The sequence below is a fragment of the Grammomys surdaster genome, unplaced genomic scaffold (assembly GCF_004785775.1).
Source record: "Grammomys surdaster isolate TR1022 unplaced genomic scaffold, NIH_TR_1.0 364, whole genome shotgun sequence".
In the NCBI taxonomy this organism is placed as follows: Eukaryota; Metazoa; Chordata; class Mammalia; order Rodentia; family Muridae; genus Grammomys; species Grammomys surdaster.
This window is the reverse complement of record NW_021604783.1, coordinates 3645689-3663136: the sequence shown is the minus strand read 5'-3', so window position 1 is coordinate 3663136 and position 17448 is coordinate 3645689. Positions and strand designations below refer to the sequence as shown.

The 17448-nt window shown below is 50.2% G+C and overlaps 1 protein-coding gene across 3 annotated transcripts in view; it reads right to left on the bottom strand.

Annotated features, from left to right (window-relative positions):
- Window positions 1-33: 33 nt before the first annotated feature.
- Dlg4 (discs large MAGUK scaffold protein 4) overlaps window positions 34-17448 on the bottom strand; it is a 28050-nt gene continuing 10635 nt past the window's right edge. Inside the window, exons 3-20 of one of the 3 annotated variants that reach the window (XM_028780069.1) lie at window positions 16306-16359; window positions 16101-16151; window positions 15751-15875; window positions 15490-15659; window positions 15251-15387; window positions 14973-15117; window positions 7982-8277; window positions 7702-7804; window positions 7432-7546; window positions 5945-6121; window positions 5661-5697; window positions 5547-5574; window positions 5362-5409; window positions 5184-5285; window positions 4710-4882; window positions 3694-3803; window positions 3136-3227; window positions 34-2916 (exon numbers count right to left, since the gene is read on the bottom strand). In XM_028780069.1, coding sequence (XP_028635902.1) covers window positions 2810-2916; window positions 3136-3227; window positions 3694-3803; window positions 4710-4882; window positions 5184-5285; window positions 5362-5409; window positions 5547-5574; window positions 5661-5697; window positions 5945-6121; window positions 7432-7546; window positions 7702-7804; window positions 7982-8277; window positions 14973-15117; window positions 15251-15387; window positions 15490-15659; window positions 15751-15875; window positions 16101-16151; window positions 16306-16359 — 2070 coding nt within the window. In that variant the 3' untranslated portion in view covers window positions 34-2809. Of the gene's footprint in view, window positions 2917-3135; window positions 3228-3693; window positions 3804-4709; window positions 4883-5183; window positions 5286-5361; window positions 5410-5546; window positions 5575-5660; window positions 5698-5944; window positions 6122-7431; window positions 7547-7701; window positions 7805-7981; window positions 8278-14972; window positions 15118-15250; window positions 15388-15489; window positions 15660-15750; window positions 15876-16100; window positions 16161-16305; window positions 16360-17448 lie in introns of all 3 variants that reach the window. The other 2 variants (XM_028780068.1, XR_003712996.1) reach the window with 2 other exon arrangements.

The following is a 17448-nucleotide window of genomic DNA, read 5'->3' as shown; positions in this document are numbered from 1 at the left end:
ATGTGGCATACACTGCATAGACACACACACAAATGAATTTAATTTTTTTAATTAAAAGCAGTATTAATAATGCAGACTTTGAGCCTCGTGTGGTGGTGAACATTTGTAATCCCGGCGCTCAGGACGCTGTAGCAAGATGACAAGTTCAAGGCCAGTCTGGGAAACTTTGTAACAAAGAAACAAAGCTGGGAGATGTACCCCTTCCAGGTAAAGGCTCCTCGACTCCTTGGACCCAGACTCATTAGGACACCTGCCCTGGCTCCTTGACGTCTCCTTTTGGCTCCTAACAGGAACATCAGCACAGCCTCATCCCACACAGAACCAAGCTAAGAGAATTACCTGAAAGTACCTCTAAAGCACCAAGATGTCAGAACCATGGGGGCTTTCCCCGGCGTTCAGACCCCTGGGTCCCACATCCTCAGACTCGTGGGTCACGGTGCTACATGGACAATTGCCCTGGGCAATCCAGAGAGTCATGGGTTTACATGACAGCCAGCAGTCCAGTGACCTCTGCTTTGACTGCTGGATGGCATGTCCTCCCTAGAATCACTTCTTCTAGGTTGGTCTTTACAGCCATCTCTCATTTTTGCTCAGGGACAGCTACAGAAACTGTCCTTTTGCAGTTGAGGATTTAAGAACTGATAGGACCTCCCACCTGAGCCTTCTATTGTGCATGGGGGTCGGGGGGAGGGTTTCCCTGACAATCAGACAGACTCGGGGATGGTATCACAGCTGGTTGGTGCCAGCAAGTAGCTTATCTGCCAAGTTCTGAAATTAAATGTTCATCTTCATTTCTCCAGCTTTTCTATCTGGGGTCACATTTCTGTTATCTTAGCCACAATATTTGCCAAGACTCCTCAAATCCTCCTAAGTGGCACACAAAGAAACCCAACGTAACTATTCATACGGCATCCCTCAGCCAGCAAACTCTTGAAAAGATCTGTCTACACCACTCAGTGGTGGTGACGCTTTTAGTCCCAGCACTTGGGAGGCAGAGGCAGGCAGATTCAAGGCCAACCTCTTCTACAGTGTGAGTTCCAGGACAGTTTCATAGAGAAACAAGGTCTGGAAAATAAAAAATAAAACAAACAAATAGACAAAAAAAGATTCTGTCCACAACCCCATAAATATAACAAAGAACGTTTCCTCTATGCAGACCCATCTTTAATGGGTCAACCTAGAGTTTTTCTGCTTTGAAACAACATCAAGAAATATACATTCGGTAAAAACTACTTTTTTGTTTTTGTTGCATTTTGTTTGACTTTTTAAAGTAACTTCATTCTGAAGCTCAGGCTAGATAGCCTAGGCTAACCCTGAACTCCCAATTCTCTTGCTTCAGCTTTCTAAACGCTGGGATTACAGGCATATGCCTGCATAACTGGATTTTTTTCTTCTATCTTTTTAGGGGCCAGAGATGTACTGAGTGGCTCCTGCTGCTGAGCAGCCGTGGCTTCAGCTGCCAGGCTGTCACCTGAGCTGTTCAGTACTTGATGACTCAACAGGCTTTGCCCAACCATGGGCCTATGCTCTGAGCTCTTTAAGGTGGATGGAGCTGCACCCTAATGTCCAGCCAGTTAGGTATATTAGATTTGTACATTCTGTACAGTTTTAGACATAGGTCTTTTTCAACCTACTGTAAGCCGAGGAGCTTCTGCATTTTTCTTTAGGTATGAATGTGCTGTCAATGGGGATGCAGCTAGAAGAGTGGTCAGGGCCAGACTGAGCTTGCAGAAATCGACAGCAAGTCTGCCAGGGACTAGCACAGCTCCAGCTTTTCCCAGGCTCGTCATCACCTTCTCTGTCTGCCTCAGTCTGGTAATCCCTCCCCAGAACCCTTTTAGGCACCCTATTCTCTGTGAGGTAAGGAAGGATCTGAAGTTCTCAGAGCCAGCCATCCCAGGCCCCGACCTGGGTCTCTCTCTCCACTTCCCTCCCTCACCCCAAAGAACCAGGCCACACACGGGGTTTCAAGTGTCTGTCTCTTCCTTTCACTCTCTCAAAAGAAAAAAATAAATAAATTGCAGAAGGCGGCAGCATTTCCTGTCCTCCCCTGGCTCCCGGACACCCAACCCTTGACCCCGTGCCCCCCACCCCCTCCCATATTCCCCACTCCCTCGACCCATCCCTCCCCTTTTCCCCCCAAAAAAAAAAGAAAAAGAAAAAAAAGAAAGAAAATAAAATCCCAGAAAAAAAAAAGCCACAGTTAGACCTTCCACTCATGCAAACCGGCAAAGAAAAAAGGTGGGAGGTGTGTGAAAGATGGAGGACCCTCAGGAGGGCCCCCTACTTCTCCCCCCAAAAACCACCTTTGAGAAGAAAAAAATGGAGAAAATAAATGAGAACTCAAACGGCGTGGGGAGCTATGACGGGGCAGGGGTGACCCCAGCCCCTGCCTCTGGAGAGTGCGGAAGCCTGCGGCCCTGCATCCCTACAGCGGGTTCTCCTTGAGAGGGGCCCTGACTTCTGGAATGTGTGTGGGAGAAAATGGGGAGGGCAGAGGCCCCCAGTGGGTCTGTGTGTGCATGGGGGCGGTCGAGGGGGTAGGGGTCCTAAGGAGCAAGGGCTCGGAACCAGGAGCCCAGCTCCTCCCCCCAGACCCCAGGTTCCTGGGGTCTAGGGGCCCTGATCTGGGGTGCAGGGATACATGCAGAGGAGTGTCCCCCCTCCAATGGGCTCGATCCAGTCAGAAAGGAAATAAATAAGAAGGGTAGGAAGGGAGGCTGGGGTAAGAAGGGCTTGGGCTATTCAGTCCAGACCAAGGGCCCAGGTGGTGGAGGCAGGGTGAGTCCAGGCCAGGCCAGGGCAGGAATCAGAGTCTCTCTCGGGCTGGGACCCAGATGTAGGGGCCTGAGAGGTCTTCGATGACACGTTTCACTTTGTGATAGATCTCTTCAAAGCTGTCGCCCTCTACGATGGCTGCAAGTCAGGTGGAGCAGCGAGTGAGGCCAAGGTCCCAAAGACGAGTGACCAAGGAGCCCAAAGCAAGGAGTACCTCCCACTCCTTCAGCCAGGAGCCATGGGTCCCTGAGCCCACCGACAGGACCCCTCTTCCCACACCATCCACACCCAGTGCAGCAGCTCCGCCAAGTCTGCACACCCTGTCCTCGCAGCCCGAGGGAGCGGCTGGCCTCTCACCTGAGAAGCACTCTGTGAACTCCTGCTCCAGTTTTGTGGCTCTGTCGAAGGCTTTCCGGGCTTGCTCCTCTGTGATCCGCTTATTGATCTCTCTGTCAAAAGGGAGGAAGATACAGATGTGAGGGGTGGGCCCCTCTCTGCAGTTTCACTTCCTTCCTGGCAGGCTAGATTGCAACTTCTCTCACAGCTGGAGCACACAGCAAACAATAGTTTCTGATACCCTCCGAGGCTACAGATGAGCTCACAGCAACCCACCCCATCCAGGGCCTCTGAAACTCATCCTTCCAGCCTCTAGTTGTAACTCTTAGCTGCCTCAGAGGTTCTGGTTGGCCCCAGACTGTGTATGCCCCAGGGGTCTACTGAGAACCAGGTAGGCCTGCCTAACCCAAGGCAGAAGAGGGAAAGGCCGGCCATTGTTTCTAGCCCTGAATGCAGCTCTTTGAACACTGTGGGAATTGCTGTCCAGGGTTCTAAGAGGATAGATCAAGGTGAGGGACCTTGAGAGCCCAGGGTCACAGGAGGAGGGAGCAGAGGGGGAGCCCCCAGGACCATACTTACAGCACATTCTCCAGGGAGCGGGGACGGATGAAGATGGCGATAGGGTGCAGGTGGGCCGCCTGCAGCCGCCGCACGGCATTGGCCGAGACATCGAGGATGCAGTGCTTCCCCTGGGGGCAGGCAGGGTAGGCGGAGGGGGACCAGCAGGTAGCAGGAAAGGACAGACAGAGGTGCCAGGAAGAGACGCAGCATATAGAAAGGTGGGGGCGGGAGGTTGGCCAAAGGGGGAAGTGACAGATGCCAAAGGACATGTAGGCAAGAGAAAAGAAAAAGGAATGGAGAGAGTGACCAATAGAGAGGAGGGGAGACAGGAAGATGGAAGGCCACGCACAGGAGGGCAGGGAAGGGGGGAGACAGAGTGTAGGAGACAGAGAGGACCCAAAAGATGAAAGCAGAGCAAAGGTGAGAGGGGCGGTGGAGGTGGGGTGCAGAAGGCAGAGCCAGACAGGCAGGGAAAGACAGTGAAGGGAAGGGATAACAGAATTAGGATAGAGGGAGGAGGAGGGGAGGACAGACAGAGGACAGACAGATGGAAGGAATTGGAGAGACAGATGGGAGGGAGGGGAGGCAGATGGAGAAAAGAGCCACAGAGGGAGGACAGGCAGTGTGGGGAGCATTAGGGGAAAAGGGATAAAGGAGAGATGGGAGAGAGGGTAGTAGGGACCCCCCATTAAAAAGGGAGAGGGGAGTCAGGAAAAAAGAAAGGAACAAGTTGGGGAAGGCAAAGTCACCAAAGGCAAAGGCCCAGGAGGAAAAGAGAAACGGGGCAAGGAGGGAGAAGTAGGAGAGACAGGGACAGATGGCGGGAGGGGGGGGGCACGGGGTCAGGAAGCAAGGGGAGCAGGCCACAGAAGAGCAGGCGGTCAGAGTTGCCCAAGAGGAGAAGAAGGTGGAGGAGCGGAGTGCAGACCCAGCAGGGAAAGAGACAGAGAGAAAGAGAGTTAGAGAGAGCTGGAGGAGGCCATGGGGTAGGGAGCGGGCAGGAGGAAGAGGATGACGTGCCCACCAGCTCTTACCTGCTCTGCTACCTCTCGCACAGACTGGACGCTGGTCCCGTAGAGGTGGCTGTTGTACTGGCCAGCCTCAATGAACTTGTGCGCCTGAATGTCCTTCTCCATTTTCTCCCGGGAGGAGACAAAGTGGTAATCCCGGCCGTCTATCTCATATTCCCGCTTAGGACGTGTCGTATCTGCCAAGAAGTCACCCCGCCCCACAAAGATCTAACCACCACTCCTTAACACCAGCCTATATCAGCCAGCCCCCTAGAGTACCCAAAGAGACTGAGACGAAAAGGTGGGACAGAACTGCCACCCTGGGGCCTGCCAGGCTCTGGCCCAGGCTTGTCTGCTGCAGACACAAAAGCAGGTGGGCAGAACCCCTCGTCTAAAGTGATGTGTCCCGCTTTACTCCAGTGTCATGGCCCTGACAAAGTGAGACTCCTTGGGTCCCCCAACTCCAACTCCATAGAGATCCAAGGTCCCCATACTCACGAGGGACACAGGATCCAAACTTGTCGGGGAACTCGGAGAGAAGATCATCATTGGCACGGTCTTTGGTGGGCCCAAGGATGATGATGGGGCGAGCATAGTGCACTGGGGAGAGAGGGTTTGGCTCAGGCAGCAAGCAAAGCAGGCAGGCAGGAGGGCTGAGGCTAGGGCCAGGGCTCACCTTCCATCTGCGTCACTGTCTCATAGCTCAGAACCGAGTCTTCTCGACCTGGGAGGGGACAGGGCGTCTGCAAGGGGCTCTCCAAGGCAGGTGACCTGGAGACCATCTCGCCTGCTTTCCCCAAGAATGTCAAGGGGAACTCCACGCTCAGCTCACCCCACAGCTTTCCGATTAACCCTACCTACCCTGTGATCCAGAGCTGGAGCCCCAGTCCTAGAAGAAAAAGCAATCCTTGTGGTAGGCTCAGGGTTTAGCTCAGAGGCCGCCCCTACCGCTTCTCCACCAAGTTCATCACCTACCTTGGCCTTTAACCTTGACCACTCTCGTCGCTCAACCCTATGGGATACATGGAGGAAGAGCAGGAAATAGTAGGGAAATGCTTGGTGAGGTCCCCACCCTCTGGACCAGGTGGGAATGCCACCTTCCAGCAGAACCTGGGCCCTATGTCCCTCATGGAGAAGTTCTCTCCCAGAGGTTGATGGGAGCCATGGTCCCCAGAGGGCCTAGCAGATTCCCAAGAGTCCTCTACTGAACGCCCACCCTGGGAGACCATGTGGACTTGGGAGGTCCCTAGGAGCCTCACCGCCGTTTGCTGGGAATGAAGCCAATGTCATCGGTCTCACTGTCAGAGTGGACCCGCCGCGCTTGCCACCACTCCTCATCGCTAGCATCAATTACATGAAGCACATCCCCAAAGCGGAAGCTCAGGGCCTGGCTCAAGAAACCGCAGTCCTTGGTCTTGTCGTAGTCAAACAGGGCCCTGTAGCACAAGTGACTGTGGGTCAGGGTCTGGCTGAGGACCCCAGGAAGGATGTACCAGGCACCCCCAGAGCCAGCCATATGCCAGACAAGGGATCTGAAGCAAGTCGTGAATGGCCGGTGGCCCACACAAAGCAATCCCCAGTCTGCCTAAGGACAAAAAGCTCTGGGAAGTTTCCTAATGGAGAAAAGCAGTGGGGCTGAGGAGAAAAGCCCCGAGGGTCATGTAGTATCACCCAGCAGTGAGAACTGAACGACCCCAGGGACCTACTAGCCTCCTACAGGGAGGGAGAGCTTAGGTGTGGGCCCCTAAGAAGTAACACAAGCATCTAGGAGAAACACAGCAAGCTGTGTCTAGGACATGTTGGCTGTGACATGCCTGTGGACAACCCAATGGAGATGGCCGAAAAGCAACAGCCACAATTAGCTGGAACCTCCAAGAAGGCATCACACCAGGCCACACAGCTCTAGGGGACACCTGTACAGCAGAGAGCAGATAAGGCCAGCCACCCAAAGGAAACAGATGAAGGAGAGGAGCAGGGAAGGGAAGGAATGAGACCTCGGTGACTTGTGAGGAGACAGGAAGGGGACTCATGAGAAAGGAAGCCCCGGGAAGGGGGAGCAAACACTGCTGAGTGGTCAGGAGGTGAGCTGAGGTGGATTTCCAACAGTGGTTTCAGTGCTTGCCTAACATGCCTGGAGCCCTGGATTCAATCCCTAGCATCGGGGTGGGGGGTGGGGGGGACAAGAAGTAAGAAAGACAGGAGGCGGGCACAGAGGAGCTGTCGTCCTTCCACTCAGGCATCCCACAAGGATGCCAAGCTGGAGGAAGACTCAAAATATCCCAAAGCTGGGCATGGTGACAAGTGCCTGTAGTCTACGGCAGGAAGATTATTAAAGCACAGGGGTTCAAACTCAGCCTAGGCAACGAGGAAGGGAGGGAGAGAGGGAGGGAGGGAAGGAGTGAGGGAGGGAGGGAGGGAGGGAGGGAGGAAAGGAGGGAGGGAGGGAGGGAGGGAGCTAGAGATGCCTGCTGCGTCATGCGCTGGCCTTAATTCCTACCATGAGAGACACTGGGAACATGCTTGGGTGACCAGGGCCCAGAAGGCAATGCAGACACTTGGGGCAGGCACTGTTTCAACCAGATGATATATTCCAGAAGACCAGTGTGTGTGGCCAAGTCTATGAACCCCTGGCTAAGTGTCACGTCGGGGTGGGAGAGTAGAAGGGCAGGATTTAGGGGAGGAGCTAAGTGGGGAATGGACACAAGTTCATGGAGGCCTCCAGAGTCATGCCCAGGAAGCTTGTTACCTGATATAGAAGCCCCTCTTGGGGTTGCTTCGTAGGGATGCAGTCCCTGAGCCCAGGCTACTATTCATAAGCTGTTCCCGAAGATCATGGATCTTGGCCTCGAATCGACTATACTCTGAGGAAGGACAAGAAGGTTCTGGAACTGTGTCCTATCCCTAATGCCACATCCCATCAACCCCCACCCTACCCCTACTGAGACCATCCATCAGCAAAAGAGACTATGCTGAGGACCGAATTAGCCAACAAGACAGGGAAGCTCAGGCGTGGTACCTTCTGGTTTATACTGAGCGATGATCGTGACTGTCTGACCCGCGTTCTTCAGGGCAATGGCAGCCTGCTCATGACTGGCATTGCGGAGGTCAACACCATTGACCTAGAAAGGGGAGAAGATGCTATCACCTGGGATGGGAAGACAATAATTCTTGGGACTAAGCAGGTCAGGGAGTGGACCAGCCGGACCAGGCTTGAGCCCATCCAGCCCTTCCCCAAGAACATAGAACTTTCTTCAGGGAGGGGGAGCAGGGCAGACCCTTGCACAGGCCTCTCTCACCGACAGGATCTGGTCCCCCTTCCGTAGCTCCCCACTGAGGTCAGCTGGACCTCCAGCAAGGATGAAGGAGATGAAGATGCCTTCACCGTCCTCGCCGCCCACGATGTTGAAGCCCAGGCCGGTGGAGCCCCGATGGATCACGATCCGCCTTGGTTCCCGGGGAATGTCTTCCTCCCCAAGCAGGTCCTTGGCCACGGGGGAGTAGCGCCGAGGGGAAGTGGGGGTCATGGCTGTGGGGTAGTCGGTGCCCAAATAGCTGCTATGACTGATCTCATTGTCCAGGTGCTGAGAATATGCTGAGGGGAGACAGAGAATGAGATGAAAATGCTTTGACAGTGGTACCCACCCACCCATCCTCTCCAGAGGGAGCCCAGAGCCAGGCTCAGCTGAAGAGTTATTCTGCAAAAAGGGGTGACCCGCAGCAGCAGGGGTCAGAAGTTTACAGATGACATCAAAGGGGAAAGATCTGAAGGTTGTATGTCTTTAGTATGCCAGGAATGGGGACAACAGGGAATATTAGCATCATGCTTTTCTACTTTTTGGTTAAAATGTCTCTCGGGTCTCTCAGTCCACAGTATTCCTCTCCCTCTGCCCAGTCACTCTTGGTTTTTGTTTGTTGGTTAGACGGCTTTTTTTTTTTTTAAATTGGATAATTTGTCTAAAGTATTTTCCCACATTCTATGAGAGATAGTATAGTAGTCCACTTGTTCCCCTGTGGTCTTGATTAACCTATGCCCCTGTCTCAGCTCCTTTTTTGTTTACCCAGGGTTTATCTTAGAGGCTTAGTAGGCTCAAATTCAATGTAAAAATGTTCGCCCAGGGTGGAGTCCTGTGCCTCCCACTGATGCAGGGAAGTCTGCTGGGTGTGATACCCACGCTTTAGAGCCACTGGGGCAGCAGAAGCACAGTGAGTTCCAGGCTAGCCCTGGCTACGTGGTAAGACCTTGTCTCAAAAGAAATGAAAAAGTATGGGCTGACTGCCTGTCTTTCTAGAATTGTCAGGTTCTGGTGACATCTGTCTGGTCTGCCCATTACAACGCGCTCCATCAGACGTCCAGCGAAGCCCTCACAGGCATTCAGGGCGGTGTCTACAGCTGAAGCTCACAGGGACTGCAAGGTGCTGATGCTCTACACTCATTAATAAGATTTTTACAAAGGACTCTCCTACCTGCTGAGTGCTGTGTTCGAGCCTACTATTCCACTGAGGAGGACTGCTGCAAACTGAAGGCCAGTGCGGGTTACAAGGTGACTTTGATGCTAGCTTGTGACATAATGAGACCCTATCTCAAAACAAAGAAGTAAGGGAACATACAGACCCACACACGCACAAGAACTGCTGCCCAGCAACCTTGAGCTTACTCTGTGATAAGCTTACACAGGAGAGAGGGGGTGGATGACTGATTCTCTCCCTTATTTACATTTCCAGGAAGAAATGATATGCCTCTAGGTGACCTAGCATCCTCCAAAGCTAACAAGGGAAAATTACTTTATCATGAAGATGGGACCCCCAGGCTTTGCTCGACCTGTACATTCACTGCTTGATGACTCCCCAGCCTGAGTCCATTTGATCAGGTTTGGTTTGGGTTTTACTTTCAAGTCTCTCCCTTTCAAGGATCTCACTGTGTTCCTTACGACTTGCCTGAGCTCAATCGAGCCTCCGACTTCACACCTTTGAGTACCCAGGTCTACAAACATCCACCGCCATGCCTGATTCCCAACTTGTTTTTAAAGGTATTATCATGACCTCATGTGTTTGCATATAAAATAAATTATGTAAGGCCAGAAAAATCCTCTTCAACATGACTCCTGTGGCTCCTGTGACTCTAATAATCCTGAGTCCCTTCCTTATTAATTTGTTTGTTTGATTATATACAGGATTTCACTACCTAGCTCTGACTGTCCTGGAACTATGTAGACCAGGCTATCCTTGAACTCACAGAGATCCACTGACATCTGCCTCCCCAGTGCTGGGATTAAATGCATGTGTCACAACGCCCAGCTCAGGCTCACTTTTTGAGACGTGGTCTCTAGCTGAATTTACAACTCACAGACTGGACTAGGCTAACTGGCCAGTGAGTTCCAGGAATCCATCTGTCTCTGCACACCCCACCGAGTCAGGATGACAGGTGTGCACTACAGCACCCAGTTTTTTATGTGAGTGTTAGGGACCCAGACTCTGGTCTTCATGCTTGTGTAGCAAGCACTTTACTCCCTAGCCCTATTTAAAAACAAAACAAAACAAAAACAGGGCCTTGAGGCTGGAGAGAGGGCTCAGCGGTTAAAATCACTGTTTTTCCTAAGGTCCTGAGTTCAATTCCCAGCAACCACGTGGTGGCTCACAACCATCTGTAATGGGATCCGATTCCCTCTTCTAGTATGTCTGAAGACAGCAACAATGTACTCACATACATAAAATAAATAAATATTTTTTAAAAAGAAGAACAGGGCCTCATATAGCCTACGCTAGCCCCAAACTCACTGCGTAGTCTTGAATTTCTGATTTTTCACCTCCTCCTCCTGATCATTAAGAGCATGTACCATAACACCCAGCTTTACCCAGCACTGGGGATAAAAACCAACACTTCATGTATACTGGGAAGGCACTCTACCTGCTAAACACATCCCCAGCCATTGTTTGAGGCAGGTTCTATGTGCCAGGCTTTCCTTAAAATCTCAATCTCCCTATGTCAACCTCCCAAACCCTATGATTCCAAGTATACTCTACCCCTCCTGATTCTTGTCTTATGCTTCTTGCGCAAGACTGGAAACCATCCCATTTCCCAAGGAACCCAAGTTAATTTTGGTAAGTTCAGAAACAGTACCAGAGGCTGGATGGTGATGATGCACACATTTAGTCTCAGCACTCTGGAAGCAAAGGCAGGAAGATCTCTGAGTTCCAGGCCAGCCTGATCTACAGAGCAAGTCACCAGGACAGCCAGGGCTATACAGAGAAACCCTGTCTCAGAACAAACAAAAAAACCAAAACAACAACAACAAAATAGTACCAGAAAGCTGGATATGGTCAAACACACCTACAATGCCAGCCCCAGGAGGCTGAGGTAGGAGGACGGCCAGCTCAAGGGCAGTCCTGACTACATAGTAAGTCTTTGTCTCAAAAAGAAAAAGTAAAAACAAATAGTACCATTAAATTTGAATATGGTGTGTGTTTCATATTTGATAAAGGAAATATCTCATTCTTTCCCAAAAGAATGTCTTAGCTACTCTCCCACACATTTTTCCAATTGAACTTTAAGATGTAACATAAAATTCGAAAATTCTGATTAGTATTCCATAAGATGTATAATGTGAGGAAGGTTGAAATCTTTTACATATTAAGATTTTTCCATACAGGCTCAGAGGATAAAGATTCCTGCCAACCAAGCCTGACAACTTGAGTTCGATCCCCAGCACCCACTCGGTGGAAGGAGAAGGCCGACTCCTGAAAATGGTCCTCCAATCTCTATACACTCACTATGACATTCGAGCCTGTGAACACACACACATGTGAGCACACAAAAACACACACACATACAAATTAAATAAATGTTTAAAAGTAGCTTTAAATTTTTCCACCTAGAAACATTGTGTTATACCCTTCAGTAAAAATTTATCACTTTTGCTGGGTGCACACCTTTAATTCCAGCACTTAGGAGGTAAAAGATGGATCTTTTAAATGTAAGGCCAGCCTGGTCTACAGAGTGAGTTCCAGGACAGCCAGGGATATGCAGAGAGACCTTGACTTGGGGAGGGGGGCTATCATTTTCAATGGACATGGTGGTGCCCCACCTGTAGACCCAGCACTAAGGAGGCCGAGGCTGAGAGATGGCTCAGCGGTTAAGAGCACTGACCACTCTTCTAGAGGTCCCAAGTTCAATTCCCAGCAACCACATGGTGGCTCACAACCATCTGTAATGAGATCCAATGCCCTCTTCTGGTGTGTCTGAAGATAGCTACAGTGTACACATATAAATAAAATAAATCTTTAAAAAAAGGGAATTAAAAAAAATTAAAATTTAAAAAAAAAAAAGGAGGCAGTGGCGGTGGATCTCTGTGAGTTCTAGGCTAGCCTAATCTCTATAACAACTGGTCTACATAACAAGGTCCAAGCCAGCCAGAGCTACATAATGAAACTCTGTCTCAAAAACAATTTTTAACCCCTTTCTTCATCAACTTGTTATATTTCTTGTCAAATTTCTTGTCAAATTTATATCTCTATCAAATGACAAAGGTATCCCTTTCATGTTCCCCATTCTAACCATAACAATCAAAATGTCATGACAAATTTACTCTAGCAAAATTATCCTGGTTGAGAATCACATTTCTTTTGAGTCAAATAAAACAGAAAGAATAAGTAAATATTACATTTGAAAACAGAGAAACCAGGAACAGAAAATGGCTCAGCAGTTAAGAGCACTTACTGCTATCTCAGAAGACCTGTTCAGTTCCTAGCATCCACACAGTGGATCAAAACCACCTCTAACTCCAGTTCCAGGGGACCTGAGCCCTCAACACACTTCTGACTTCCATGGACTCAGACCATACAAGTGATATACGGATGACATGCCAGCAAAACAAGAACAGACATGTAAAACAAGGTAAAGAAGTCTTTTTAAAAAGCCTTACAGAAGAGGAAAGAAGGGAAGAAGTTTGGCTGGGCATGGCAGCACTGGGAGGGGGTGGGGGCTGAGGCAGATGAATCTCTGTGAGTTTAAGGCCCAGCCTGGTCTACATAGTTCCAAGACAGCCAGAGTTGTTTTGTGAGACCTTGTCTTGAAAAAAAAAAAACAAAAACAAAAAGACAAAATAGAACAAAACAAACCAAGACAAGCCCTGGGATGGGTGAGACAGCTGAATAGGTTAAGGTGCTTGCTACCAAGTTTGATAACCTTGGTTTGAACCCCAGAACCCTCATTGTAGAATGAGAGAACAGACCTTCACCAGTTGTCTGACCTGCACACACCACGGCAGTCCATATCCACACAAGTACACGCAAACAAATAAATATGCTCCTTTTTTTTTCTAATTTGAAAAAAAAGAATTGGTATAATGGGGCCAGGCATGATGGTACATATCTTTAATCCTAGCACTTGGGAAGCTGAGTTCAAAGCCAGCCTGGTCTACATAGTAAGTTCAGGAGAGCTAGGGCTACCCAGAGAAACCCTGGGTTGAAACAACAACAACAAAAAAAACCTATAAATAAAAAAATTCCAAAACCAAATGTGGTGACACACACCTGTAATCCCAGCACTCAGGATGCTGACACAAGTGAACTGGCACAAGTTTAAAGCCAGCCTGGCCTACATAGAGGGCTGGGGCTACACAGAAAAGCCCTGTCCAAAAAAAAAAAAAAGAGGGGCCGAAAGGAAATGGAGCACTCTGAGGATTTCTTTCCCACTTTTCTTAATAAATTTATGTTCACTCTACTAAGAAAAGGAAGGTTAGGGGAGAAATTACTCAGGGCAATAAGGCCTGTGGGTGTAATTCAGTGGCAAGCACTTGTTCAGTGTGCACAAGGCCCTGGGTTCCATCCCTATCACCACTGAGGGGGAAAAAAACCTAAGTAATTTTGTTTGTTTGTTTTGGTTTTTTGAGACAGGGTTTCTCTTTATGTCCCTGGTTATCCTGGAACACACTCTGTAGACCAGGCTAGCCTCAAATTCACAGGGATCTGCCGGCCTCTGCCTCCCAAATGCTAGGATTCAAGGTGTGCACCACCACTGCCTGGCTAAGTAATTTTTTCTGATTATTGGAAATTCCAGGAATAACTTTCGGCTGGTAAGAGACAGCAGCGTCAACATGGAGAAAGTGCTCCAAAGCAGCGAGGGTAACCGCAGGAAGAGGCCTCCTTGCCTAATCCCTGGATTAACGGACTCACTGCTGGGATTTACTCTTGGGAAAAGTCTGTTGCTGCTTGCTAGTGTCACAAAACCTCTGCTCCCGGGCTGACTGAAGGCTTTTGTTTGAAAACAGATGTTGAATATTAACTGCCTTTCACAGGTACACTTGATCTTCTTTCTTTCTTTTTTATTTTTGACAGGTTTTCCTCTCACTGTGTAGCCCAGGCTAGCCTAGATTGTCCAATCCTCCTGTCTGTGGCTCCAGAATGCTGGGGTTATGGATGTGGGCCACCGCAATCGCCCTTCTCGCTTCTTAATATGCCGAATCACGATGAGAGGTTTTCAAATATTAAGCCACCTTCAGTTTGCCTCAAACAAACCTTCTGTGAGAGTGTTTACCTCTTCGTGTGCTGCAGTGTGTGGGTACCTACTGGGGTGTTCTAAACTTAAGCCTCTCTATTCCAGAGGACAGCTGGCCTCCAAGTTTCTTCTCTCACAATGTCTTTGTAAGCATGTAAGCTATTTCTATAAATGTAAACCCTTTGTCCTTTCCTCTTTTTTCCCTATTTTCTCATAGTCTCAAGTAGCCCAGGCTTGCCTCAAACTTGCTATGTAGCCCAGGAGAGCCCTGAACTCCTGATCTTCCTGCCTCTACCTTCCAAGTGTTAGAAAAGCAGGTACGTCCCATCACATCTGGTTCTTTTCCTACAGTTGTTGGGGTTGGGGAGGAAAGGTATAGAGACAAGGTTTCCCTATGTAGCCCTGGCTGTCCTGGAACTTGTTTTGTAGATCAGGCTAGCCTCAAACGCAGAAATTTGCCTACGTTTGTCTCCCAAGTGCTGGGGTTAAAGGTGTGCACCACCAATGCCCAGCTCTAACATTACACTTTTAAAGAATGTGAGAATTATCTGTTACTTGAGGATTTGATCAGAACCATAAAACTAAGAGGGCCTGTGTCCTGTGGACAGGAGAAGATCAACAATCATTTCTAGTGCTTCTCCATGATTGATTTTCCACCTTCTTCCCAACCAACACAAGGGTCAGAGGCTGTGGTCATTCCACAGAAATAAGCCACAGGGGCTATCACAGGATTGCATGTCTTAGGAATTACTAAGGTGGGTCAGGAGGAGCTTTGAGGTTTGGAGGGCTCTCACAGGTTGTGATGTCTGGGGGAGCATAGCTGTCACTCAGGTAGGCATTGCTGGGCTTGGCCACCTTTAGGTACACAACATCATATGTGTTCTTCAGGGCTGCCACGGCATCCTCGTGCATGACGTCCTCTAGCCCCACACTGTTGACCTGGGGTCAAGAAAAGCAAGGCTCAGACAGTGCCAGAAATGGAGCATGGCAGACAAACATGGCCATGCAGTAAGGGTCCCAGGCCTGCAAAAGAGACCTGACTCTGGGCCACAAACATGACTGAGGTCCTCACCGCCAGGATCTTATCTCCAATCTGCAACCTGCCGTCCTTGTGGGCAGCACCTCCTTCGATAATCTTTGTTACATAGATGCTGTTATCTCCAGGGATATGCTGGTTCCCAACGCCCCCTGCGATGCTGAAGCCAAGTCCTGGAAGATAGGTCGAGGAGAAGTGTCTGTCATGGCCCTGGGGAGCGAGCACTGGAGGCAGGGAGAAGCAGGAGTGAGAACTAGACGGGTTACTAGCACTACCTTTAGGCCCTTTGATGAGCTTGATCTCCATGACCTTTTCAGCTGGGGGTTTCCGGCGCATGACATAGAGACGAACGATGGAACCCGCCTCTTTGAGGGCCTCCACCGCAGCTGAATGGGTCACCTCCCGGACATCCACTTCATTTACAAACAGGATGCTGTCATTGACCCTGAGAATAACAACATGGGTCTGAGCCAGGAGCTTCCTACTGCCCAGCCTTCCCTTTCCAGGGTATCCTGAACCCTGTCTTCTCTCCCCACCTGAGGCGGCCATCCTGGGCTGCAGCCCCACCAGGAATGATCTTGGTGATAAAAATGGATGGGTCATCACCAATGTGTGGGTTGTCAGTGCCACCTGCGATGCTGAAGCCCAGACCTGAGTTACCCTGGGGAAAAAACAAAAAGAAGGTAAGAGGGTCAGCTTCCCTTACTGCCCAATTCCATCAAGGGAAACCGGAACTGGGAATGGGACAGGATGGAAAAGGTGCAGCTACAACACACAGGGACATAGCTAAGAGTCTGGACACCTAGGAAACACAGGCACAAAAAGAGAAACACCAGCCCGGGCCAAAGGACCTGGGGGTGGTGGGGGAGGGGAGGCTGGCGCTCACCCTTTCCAATGTGATCTCCTCATACTCCATCTCCCCCTCTGTGCCGTTCACCTGCAACTCCAGCACGGGCAGAAACACAGAAACAGTAAGACATACATTCTGGCTGGAGGTCACGCCCCTCCTTCCTTCCCCATATAGGGATTCACTCCCTCCGCCTCTCAGACACTACTGCTATGGTCCCAGTCCCAAAATCTAAACAACTCACATATCCTGGGGCTTCTAGGGTGTCCGTGTTGACAATCACAGGAGGAGAATTGGCCTGTGAGAGGAGACAGAAGACAAAAAGCTGCCTTAGCCTGGACTCCAGAGGGAGTCCATAACCAAAAGTGGGTCCTACCAATATGGATCCCCTTTTAGCTACGTAATCAAACCCACTCTGCCACCTGCAGAGCAACTCAAGGACCCAACCTCAGTCTACATTATGCAAACATGCACACTCGAATACACACATACACACACACACACACACACAACTTTGCCCACCACAGGCCCCTGCATGTTTAAAGAGGTGTATATGAGAAGAGGAAAGAGAGAGACAGCCAGACGGAGAGGGGAACAGCAGATGGTAAAGAGTGGGAAAGGGGGGGCATGCTGGGGGGGGATGCTTCTCACCGGATATAACACTACTGGGTGTTACATGCATTACGTGCTACGCATTACACCCCAGGGTTCAGGTCCACTAGTCCTGCTCTCCCCTCTGCGGTCCTTTTCCTGTCTCTATACCTTCACAATCATCCAGATATCTTGATAACCCTTCCCCAAATTTGTCCCTCACCTTGGCATACATTTGCTCTAAATCTTGCGCCATGAGAATCCGGGGTTTCCCCAGCTTCTGGTCCCTCCCTCTCTCTCACCCACCCGCCATCCAATCCACCCCTTCCTCCAGGGACCAGGTTGCCTAGCAACAGTATCTAAGACCAGCCAAGACCTGGGGAGACCCACCTCCAGGAGGCCTGGTAGTCAGGACAACGGGTGGGGGCGTGGCCTAGGGTACGACAGACTCCCTAGAGCAAAAGACTCGATGAGTCTCATCTCTCAGGCTCTAGACCCGCCTACCGCTAGCCAGCCCAAGAGGCCAGGATTCTATTCGTGGGCGTGGGCGCAGTGTATCCTGAATAACCTGCCTTCCTCTCTGCTTAGAGCCCCTCACCCTATGCAGTGCAAAGAACATCAGGAAGAAGGAATTGTAAAAAGCATCCAGAACCTAGCCTGCTCTTCTACTGCCTCCCCTCCTCCCTGCCCCCATTTCATTAAGGAAAGGGTTAAAGCGAGGCGTGCCCTGGTCCCTGACGTCAGTGGCCTCAACGCAGCCGGGTCTCTAGCTAAACTGCAGGGCGGGGCCAGCTTT